The 10830-nt window shown below is 47.9% G+C and overlaps 1 protein-coding gene across 5 annotated transcripts in view; it reads left to right on the forward strand.

The window, feature by feature from the left end:
• The window catches only part of LOC147605466 (4-alpha-glucanotransferase DPE1, chloroplastic/amyloplastic-like), a 69688-nt gene that overhangs the window by 57533 nt on the left and 1325 nt on the right, over positions 1 to 10830 (forward strand). The window contains exons 14-17 of one of the 5 annotated variants that reach the window (XM_086793380.1): positions 5103 to 5147; positions 8170 to 8322; positions 8477 to 8593; positions 10224 to 10517. In XM_086793380.1, the coding sequence (XP_086649506.1) occupies positions 5103 to 5147; positions 8170 to 8322; positions 8477 to 8587 (309 nt within the window). In that variant the 3' untranslated portion in view covers positions 8588 to 8593; positions 10224 to 10517. The other 4 variants (XM_086793379.1, XM_086793378.1, XM_086793382.1 and 1 more) reach the window with 4 other exon arrangements.

The raw sequence follows: 10830 nt of genomic DNA on the forward strand, positions 1-10830 counted from the left end.
GGAGGTGCTCAAGAAGTCGTCTCTGTAGTAGAGCATCTTCGTCGGGAGTGGATGACTAGGAGATAGCCAAGTCTCCTGTATGTGGCCGTGCCAAATGTCATGTCTCATGACTCTGTTCCTCTCTCTGAGAGAGGCGTCTGTGTGGTGCAGCTAGGTCATACTGTAAGGGTGGTAATCTGTCAATATCAATCCTGTGTGATGATATCCACTGTACCACCTAGGAGTACCATGACCAGGTATGTCCCTCCTCAGCAAGCTGCCTGGATGCCTCAAAAGCAGCCCGAGATACCCGATTTGGTGGGAGCTCCCGCATCCTGTGTATAAAAGATAGTCTGGAACATGGCCTCTACTAACATAGGTGGTACAGCAAACTCCGCTCGAAGGATATCATGTGGTATTGAAGGTTTGCTACGGATCATCCGTGAGAGCATCAAAATCTGAGGGCGCTCTATCTGTGTCCATGAGGATGTAGCCAAACCTGGTGCCCATACTGCTACTACATACATCAATGCTGGAGTAACTAGTGTATCAAATAGCCACCCCTTAGTACGGAGCTCCTGGAAGTGTGCTTGGTGGCACTGCCTGTGCCAAAATTGCTAGTGCTGCATACCCTCGTGTCACTCTGTCTCTGGCTGCCTGTGCCATAGAGAATCTCCTTGATGAGCTGGTAAATGTGACCCCAAGGTATACATATGAGCCCACCACCTCTACCTGTCCTCGGGCTAGTGTAAGGATAGTCTGGCATTTGACTGCTGTGCTGATGTATGAAAGACCATAACCTTGGTTTTCCCAAGGTTCACTGTGAGTCCTCGCTCTGCACGGAAAGTATCCAGGGCCTGTAGATGCCTTTGTAGCCCTGTCCGAGTATCCGACACAAGAATGATATCATCAGCATATAATAGAATGTGTACAGTCGTACCTGAGATGTCAATCCCAGAGCCTCCTCCGTGTATGATGTAGTCTGCTACCTCGTCGATGTATAAGCCAAAGAGTGTCGGGGAGAGAGGGCAGCCCTGCATCACACCAATGGTGCTGGCAATCATGTCTGATAGTCCCCCTGGGCATCTAACTCGTCCAAACACTTGCTCATATAATCTGTAAATCCCCCACATCATGTCGGGGGGTATGCCCAGTGTCTGTAAGTGGTGGAAGAGGCGCTCTCTCGGGACTCTGTCGAAGGCTTTGTGGAAGTCCACAAAACAGCAATAGAGTCTCTGTCTCCGTGCCCGAGTTTGGTCAATCAGGCATCTCAGGGTGAAAATGTGATCAATAGTAGAGAAGGCCGCCGAAAACCTGCCTGACCAGGGGCACGAAGCCCCTCCCTCTCAGCGTGTGTGCTCAATTCTGCCTCCAGGATAGCCCCATAGAGTTTGGCCAAGGTATGACCAATCATGATAGTCCTGTAATTACCTGGGTCCAACATGTCCCCAGCTTTGTGGATCGGTACAATAGTGTGCATCGTTCACTCAGCCGGGAAACCTTCTATCAGAGCCCTGTTAAAGAGGTAAGCAATAAAAGGAGAGTGTGTCAGCTGCATAAATGAAATGCTCACCTTGTAAGCCGTTGTGATCCTCAGCTCTCCATGTTGGAATCTATGTATAGCTCGAGATACCATATCGGTAGTAAAGAAAACCAATGAGGTCGGTGGAGTCTCGGTGGGGCGAGGGATGAATGGCTGGGGCGAGGGATGAATGGCTGGAGTCTCGGTGGGGACATGCCCTTCTGCAGAACTCTGCCAGCGTTGAGGATCAGTAATCGGGGTGGGGGGGCGTGGCTCTCTGAGTCGTCGCCAAGCAGTGGCTGCATCTTTGCTCATGAGCATGTGGTAGATGTCCCAGTATTGAGCCTCCTCATATGTGCGTCGCTTACGGCGTGTAAGAGACCGCATCTGTCTACTGGCCTGCTGCTGTGTTATTTCCCCTTTCGCTATCTGGGCTCGGAGATGTCGATGAAGCTCTCTGCACTCATTATCATACCATCTCTTCTGGGGCATGTCCCCGGATCTAGGTGGCTTCCCTGTCTGGAGATGGTGTGGAAAGCTGTGGCTAGCTGCTGTGTGCAGTATGTGTGAAAGCTGGGCCGTCAGTACATCAATGGGTGCTGTAGGGTCCATACCAAAGAGGCCATCATGTACTTTTGAATCATGAACGTCTGCAAGCTCCCGGGTAAAGTGGAAGATGGTACGAGATGCCTGAGTGGTCGGGGGTGGCAGATCAAGAGAGCTCCTAAGAGAAAAAGCCAAATAAGTATGGTCCGCACCAATGGGGCATGTAGGGATAGTGAAAGAGTCTATTAGGTCTGTGCTCTCCCGCGAGCCCAATATGTAGTCCACAGTGCTGCTGCCTCCTGATGATGGGAAACATGTGTGTCTTCCCGATTCTGGCCATTGTGACATCCCGTTATAAATAACGAGATTGTGTCTAGCTCCCAGGTCCAGAAGGTGTTGTGCCCATAACCTGTACTATCTGGCCCACTGTCCTCTGACATCCTCGTGGTCCCTGCATCTACATCGTGTAGTGCCTGTAGGATGAGGGGATCTGTGAAGTCGAATGATTCACACTGTCGATTCTGTGTGCGTGCATTGAAATCCCCCATCAGGAGAACCTCCCCCATGGTCGAATAGTGTAGGATATCTGTGGATAGAGTGGCGTATGGAGACTCACTAGGAAGGGCCCCTCTCTCCTCTCCTCCTCCAATCTGGTCCTCCATGGGACCTGTGTTGAATCTCGACCCCTTTGGCGGGAAGTAGCATATTGCCAAGTAAACTGTTCTCACCTCTGAGAGCTGTAGGCTAATCCACATGTAGCGTGCCTCTGGGTCCAAAAAATGTCTAAGTCCAAAAAATGTTACATATGATCCATGAGTAAACTGTATGTGAACAACAGGGTAAAAGAAACAGGCTGCTGAAAGAAAACAGTGAACTGAATGTCAACAACATGAGAAAAGAAAGAAATTGCCGAAAGAAAAACAGGGCCATTGTACTTCGCTGACCCTGGGTGTACAAAGGAGTCAGCATAAAAAACCTCATGTATCACCAAACATCATTTGTTGTCCTCCTTGATGACATCATACAGGGATGTAATGTCCACTGCCTAGGGAGGTGCTTCCCTGTGCCCTGTTGCACTGAGGTATCTCCCGAATCTGGAGCTGGTGAGAGAGAGACTGGATCTCGAGGGCAGGGGCACCTGGATATCTGAAGGGACTGCGACTGAGTGGGCTGGTGAGTATCTGTCACAGTCATGTGGGGGGGTTCTAAAGATTTTTTGTGATGAATGTTTGTATGGTGTCTAGTCTCTCGGCTGGCTGTCTCAATAGTCTGTCTCTGTGGTAACTAAGCTCTAGGAAGGATAAGCCTAGACATTTCTGATCTCTGTCGTGAATCACCCATGCCAAAGTCCCAAACTCGTCTTTGGAAAAACGGTTCAAATGTCCCTGTACCTCATAGTAGACTTCTAAAACATGTAATGCTCCTCTAACCCTTGTCACTCTAGTGCTGCGTAATCTGCATATCTGCCTGTCGTGTGGAATGCTCTTTGCTATACCTGTCTCAAATGGACGCTGGTATGACGATACCCTCAACTGGCCACCAGTAGCAATCCTCATGGCATGGGACATATGTCTGTGAAGGTATCTGGGCCTCTCAATGAATCCATTTTCAATGGTCCTCATAAAGTGCTCAAGCTTTGCGGAGAGTTCAGACAGGGATATCCATGGTTGGCCTATGCGAAACCGGGCAGATAATGCAATGGATCTTCGAATGTGAGAGAGAAAGAAAAGGGGAGTTCAAGCTATAGTCAAAGGGAGGGAGACGGTGCATCCAAAGGCCATGTGGTTTAAACCAACCGTTAGTGTGTGCATACCAACTACTACTACGACCCTTCTGTGCCGACTGTTCAAAGGGCACCAAAGTCAGCCATGGGAGGTAAACGTGATGCAGGTATACGAATGTCTGGAAGATGGCTCGATAACAACTATAAGCAAATACTAAAAGTAACACACTCGGAGTAGAGGAGAGAGTAAGTCCACACTATTCTAGAGAAAGAATAAAACTTGGCCGATAAGTTTACCTTGAAAGCATATGAATTTGGTCTCAAGAATGACATCATTTTGTTTAGACGATTCATAGTCTCCATAAGAGAATATCTCTGTCAAATCTGTCACAAATAAAACCTATTGATGACAAAGGAATCCCTCACGTTGTAGTAGTCATTTGACCCACCTCCCCTCCCCTACTTTGATTTCACCGCTTGGTTATGACTCCAAACATGAAACAGTCCCAATTAATGAAGATCTTGATTTCTTTTCACTCGAGATTTACAATTTTTCACTTTCCAAGTCAAGGGAACTGCTATAGTAGCTACTATTTCCTGCATAGCAATAGCAATATCTACACCTCATGTTGTTAATCCTTTATGTATTGCACACACCACCTTTAGCTTCAAAGTGTACACGAGTGCTTTATCATGTGTGAACACTGAATAACATTTTGTAAAATGGAAAATATCAACATCATGCTTTTTTGTATTGCACTATAGCCAACATATGGCACTGGATGGCAAGAGATAACCAGTGTGACATGGGAAAGTCTTTGTCCTTATGCTGTATAGCATCATTGAATATGTTTCTCACTTAAACACACACACACACACACCCACACCCACACCTAGAGATGCCTTTTATTTTTACTTTTTTTTGTAAGTGAAACAACACAGACTTGAATTTGTCATAAATGCGAACTTGTATTCATGCTAGATTTGATTTCGTAGAGGTTGCACCAACAAGCAGGGCAAATTCGATGTTGTAGAAAACTGTGCATGCTGTTCCTGTGTGTATGGCATTGTTATGTGAGATCTAAGTTTGTCTACAGTTGTAGCCTCCCCGTGAAAGGGGAGAGAGCTCCCACCCTGTCCCTCGTATGGGCGGGGGGGATCTCCCCCATCTCTGCCCATCTGATGGGCAGAAATCCGTCTGTAAAGACACTAAGGCGTACTTCTTTGATATCTTTTCATCACAATCAATGCTTGTCTTTAGAGATGCTTGCTTGATTGATATGGTATGCCTCCTTTCCAAGGTAGTAAAGACAATAAGTTCTTCTGTTACAGACACTTGGGTGGTGGCAGCGTATAAGCGAGGAGGAGAAAACAACTGTAAGCAAATCCCCACGTTCTCAATTCCTTCCCCCCTCTCTATTGTACTTGTGAATATAAGGAAGGGTATCCTTGTTTGAGGTTGCAATGGCAGGACTACAAATTACGTTATGTTCTGTAAAGGTCTTTTTTTTGCCTCATTTTGTACTTTTTTTTTCCTGGGAAAAAGATCCTTCTATTAGTTAACAAAAAAAACCCGCCTCGAAGGGCTAAATACAACCACGAAGGCCTAGGTACAAGCTTGCCTCCGTGTATGGGGCGGGGATCAAAGAATCAAAAGATGGAGAAAGATACACTTCTCCTCTAGCTGGCCGCTCTATGAGGAGAAGGCTGTCTCATTCAAGGGGAGTGGGGGTGGGGGGGAAATAACCACACAAGTGGTTTGTAATGCCAAGTGGGATCACCACCTCTATCTGTGAGAAAAGGTCCAGGCCGCCAGAGCCTCAAGAAAGCTTCCCGCCGCTTCCGCATGCGGTCAAAGCCACCCTGCAGCTTCCCTCACTGATCATGGAGGGTATGAATTATGTCAAGCCAAATGCTCCTGATGGACTCCACAGGCGGAGTGTGGGTGCCCTCGATGGCTTTGTGCCAGGCTGCAATGCTACTACAAATATCCCATCTTTGGCACGAGCCCGGAGTCCAGTGATCAGTAGATGGGACTGGGACTGGGACTGGTAGTACTGCCGAAATGTGAATGTTAGAGACCTGAAGGGCTATCCCCCCACCTTCCTTATAAGCCATGACAACCTCAGCCTTTGTGGCCCAAGCGACAGTGCCCCAAGAAATGATATGGGTCGAGGTCCCGTCCATCGTGAAAATGCAGAGAATCCGCTACCAAGCCTCCTGAGCCCTTGGGCAATCCCAAAGATAATGTCACTGAGACTCCTGAGGATTGGACAAGCTGCTGGTCGACCACCAATGGCCAAGCACGTGTCAACCGCCAAGCTCCCGTGTGCAAGTAGCCAAAGAAAGACGGTGATCTTTCGAGGCGTCCCAAAGCCTCTTCCAAAAATCTGAAAGAAACCGTCACCTTGGCCCGTGCTGGCCTCCCGTGACTACCAGTCCACAAGAAGTTCCAGATCAACTGTTGTACCTGACCAATGCATGCTTGGGAGAAGGCCCAACAAGAAGTAACGTACCACATGGTGGCAAGAAGGACTTGGTTCGCCACTAGCACTCGGCCGGCTAAGGAGAGTCTCGCAGAACTCTTGTACAAAAGCTTCTTCCGAATGCTCAGAAGAAGAGGGGCGAGTTGCTGCTCCAAGGAGATATCAATGCCCACCTAGCATCCTAGACAGTGGATTGGAGTGCCCCTCGGGATCCACTAGAAAGCCTCAACTGGGTGCCAAGTTGGGGAAGGTGTAGAGCCTACCCCAAAACCACATGACTTGTGCTAATTGATCTGTGCTCTTGATGTGCGACAAAAGGCGCTGCCAGAGGGCTGCAAGAGTGCTCAAGAGAGGTGGAGGGAGGGGGGAGTGCGGGCTCATAAGAAGAGGAGGGGGCAAGGAGGAGTGCTGCGGAAAAAGTTGGGGGCAGGTTGGGGGGAGGAGAGGGAGATGGAAGCGGCTGGAAGTGATTCACCGGAGAGGGGGGCTTAGTGGGGCCAGCTGACCTTGCTGGATTGAGGGGTCATCTCGGCAGGGTAACGGCTAGACCCTCACAATGACTGGTTGGGGGGGGGGGAGGGAGGCAATTGCCGACGGGTGGGTGCTGCAATAAATGCTCGAAACGGTTCTGGACAGAACTGAATCCTCTTGTACTCTAACAGCCTGGCGCCCACAGCGGCACTACACAACTTTGGAAGTCGGTTGGCGGCCCTGGCACGGGCCAATGGTCCGCCACTCTCCGGCAGCAGAGTCGTCTGCGGTTGGGTTCTAGTGCTCGGCTGCTTGAAGGCGTGCCTCTCTCCCTGCCAGGCTGCCCCTGATGATGATCTGAGCCGGGACTGCCGGGGGGGAGGGGGGGGGAACCCACTAGAGGTGGTCTCCTAGACTGGCGCCAAGGGCAAGCTCTGATGAGGTGTCCCATCTGCCTGCAAATGAAGCATTGGCCAAGGAGGCCCGAGTACTCCACTCTCCGTAGGACGGGGTCTCTCTGAAGGCAAGAAAGGGATATGACGTGAGGCACTGTCTCCAGCGAGGCAATATAGATGCGAAGGGATGGAATCCCGGCTGCCTATGCAAGGGACGAAGCAGCAGGGGGGGGGGGGGGGGGGATTCTATCACTCTCCCAATTGCTCCGCCAATCACCAAGAGAAGAGGAAGGTATTCCTTCCTAAGGCGTGGGAAGTAGACTGTCACAGGAAAGCCTGAAATGCCAGCCAGTGGGTCGGACGCGGGGTCAAAGCCGTGCTGCCACCTCACAAAGAAGGCCTGGGACGTACACAATGCGACGGGGCTCAGGTTCATGACTCTATCTGACGCCGCTGAATTCAACCTGGTAGTAGTTGTGCCCAAAGGATGAATGTCTGAGCACTCCAAGGAGGCTAGCCTGTAGAAGATCTTTGAGTTGTCAGTGCGCCGGGCGGCTACCAACAATCTTGCACACCAGAGTGGAGGCCGCTAGAGATGGAACTGTCGTAGCGAGGAGCTGGAGGTCTGCTTTTGAGAAAGATAAGCAAGGGGCGGCAGCCTTGGTCAGGGATGACAGAGCGGTTGCCATGGAGTCCTCCTGAGGGGTGAAGACCAGAAGGGGCCAAGGCTTGCCAAATGAGAATTAACTGCATGAAGGAACGGAGAGAACGGAGAGACGGAGCCGAAAGGGAGGGGGGGTGCTGAAGGCAGAGGGGAAAGAGGGGGCGGGGGGGGGGGGGGGGGGGGGAGTGGGGGTGATTGCTGAGGAAGCCGGGGCAGCGAAGGGGCGCAGGCGGGGGCTGAACGAAGAAGGCAGGGGGGGCGATGGTAGGGGCTGAACGAAGAAGGCGAGGGGGGCGATGGCGGGGGCAGCACAGATCGAGGGGGGAGAAGCTTACAGCTCAGCGCACGATCTCAGCAATCTTTTGATTCTTTACTATCTACAGGTAAAAGAGTACTTCAGCATTGAAAGCGAAAGTGATGTCTCTTGGGTCTTTATAAGGGCAGCAATGTCATCAGTAGCACGCACGGCCATTATTTCAATGCAAGACATATTGGGGTTAGATAACTCTGCTCGAATGAATACCCCTGCAACACAGGTACAGCTTTTGAAGTTCATTTTTGTTCATGTTTCACATCAAAAACAATGGTAGCCAGCCTACATATTTGATATGCTTGTCAAAACATCTTGTTTTGGAACCCAACTGATACTTAACTGTCTCTGTTTTTTAATGTGTGTGTAATGTCTCTTAGTTTGGAAACTGGGGCTGGCGGATAGGTGAAGTAGGAATCTTTGAGAAGCTTGACAAGGAAGCCAAAAGGTTGCATGGTCTCCTTGTCCAATATGCCCGTTGTGCCAAATGATAGGAGGTGAACTGGACAAGCTACTTTGAATTCTCATCATGTCAAGTGTAGCGAAAATTGAATTCAAATTTCTGTTTGCATCTGTGCACCATGAAGGAAGGCCAATTTATCAATGTTCTCGCCATTATGGTGCTCAACTGGCTGGTATTAGCTGCATCATGTAGCTTGTCTCATCTTTTGTGTTGTATGCGAAGGGAACAGCTGTGTGGATGAATAATGATTTGAAAATACTACATTTATGCTCTAATCAGGCTTCTCTCCCAACTTAATGTAATATGCGGAAGCTTCGGAGAAGAATCGGTAACTTCAATACTCAGAATTCAGCACTCTTTTTGCGATGGAAATTAATGCACAAACTGAAAGGAGAAATGCAGAAAATAGAGAGAGAGAGGGAGAGACGGAGAGGACACAGTATTGGGTCCCAATTACCCTCTCTAGGGCCCCCACCACGGATGGGGTATTTGCTTTAATAGAATGATGAGAAAATCTGAAAGAAAATACAGCAATCTTGGACCTTTTCTTGGCTGGGAATACACTGCCCTTGACCTGAATCCTTCACCCCTTTGCTTAGCACCCCCTTGGCTTTGTCTAGCCTCTTATGCTTGAGCTCTTGGTGGAGAATGAGATAAATGAATGGGATTGTGGGCATCTCCTTTTATACTACCCGGTAACCTATATGTATTGACAAACATGGAGACCTAAAAAAGCTCCTTTTGAATGTCATCCATAATGAACACATATTTTGAACATGGAACACCATATGTAGATATTCATTGCTTACAATGAACTTATGCTGCCACAACTTTCCTTTGCAGCATGAGTCATGTATCCTAATAAGCATGCATGCACCACTTTGCCATATCCTAACATTTTGCATGCTTATTTTTGCTTTGATATGCTCCAATAGCTTCTTTTTCAATCCAAAAATAGTGCCATACTTGTAATAACTAAACTGCTTTTCTTCTTGCAAATCCCTCATTACATCTATGTGTATTGGTTGTCCATCCATGTTAAATGCATCCATTCATACCTTTCATAGGTTTGAATACATTACCACCTTTACGATATTTGTTGCTATACATCCCACAAACTACCAATTGACATGCATACATCCGCTTGTATCCTTGACTTTTTGGCCAAGTGTTGCATACAAGTGTTTCTTGCTTCATTGCTGCAACTTGATACGAAATCATCTATCACTGAAAATGCAGAGCCCATAAACATTTGTGCCCTTCAAAAAAAAAAAAACCAGGATCGAGACCCAAGCAAGGCCTAGACTTTGACTTTAGCTTCAAACCTTTGAGGGGCAGGCTACGGTGGTATGGGATGCCATGGCTAGGTGAGGAGCGAGATTGGTGTTGTTCTAGACTCATAACAACGCATAGGTGCTCTGGGGAGCCATGATGAGCAGCCGACACCGTCATTTATGTGTTCTTTGCTATGTGTTTATATCCAGGAAACACTCAAGAGATTAAGGGGTTATTCCATCTTGAAGGGAGTTTCCCTTTCCTTGGACAACCTAACTTTGGCTACATGAAGTAGTGCGTAGCAAGATTTTAAATTATCTTATAAAGAAAGAGCTTTGGTCAGACCAAACTTACCATAAGGATCCTTGAAGTTGATACCTTTGTTGCAGGTTTGAACTCCTTGAGCCGCTTCTCCTGGAAAAAATTTTCATCCTTTTTCCAAAAATGGCAAGCGCATTGTTTTGAGCTGCTGACTTTGAACATGATGTTAACCAAAAGCCAAGTGCCCCATTGTTTTGAGCTGCTGGCTTTGAACATGTTGACCAAGCCAAGTGTCCCTAGAAAAAGCTGTCATTATGTCACCTTTGAAAGGCAAGCCCAAAAGGTTGCAAAAAGCTGCATATTGAAATGCTGCAATGATCGATCTTGTGTTCAATAAAATGTTGTTTAGGAGCATTTTTTCATATGGAAAACTTGTACTGTCAGAAGTGTACCAGGGGTCGACAATAACTGCAGCTGTGATTGTATCAGGCTAGAACTGAGTTCTGACATCCTGAAATTGTTTTGAAATTTTGATTTGTTTGATTGTACGTATAATGATCTCCATAGGGAGATTGAAAGGCAACATATTTTTGCATTTGTTATACCTCATGTAGTGTGTACACATGCACACATGGATTGTGCATGTGTGTGTAGGGTTATATTAGCTTATAAATCAATCGAAGACATTGTTTGTGTACATGAAGGTCAAGATGTACAAGTTAAATCAACACCATT

This window comes from Cibotium barometz, chromosome 59, assembly GCF_041138505.1.
Source record: "Cibotium barometz isolate CiBa-2024 chromosome 59, ASM4113850v1, whole genome shotgun sequence".
In the NCBI taxonomy this organism is placed as follows: domain Eukaryota; kingdom Viridiplantae; phylum Streptophyta; class Polypodiopsida; order Cyatheales; family Cibotiaceae; genus Cibotium; species Cibotium barometz.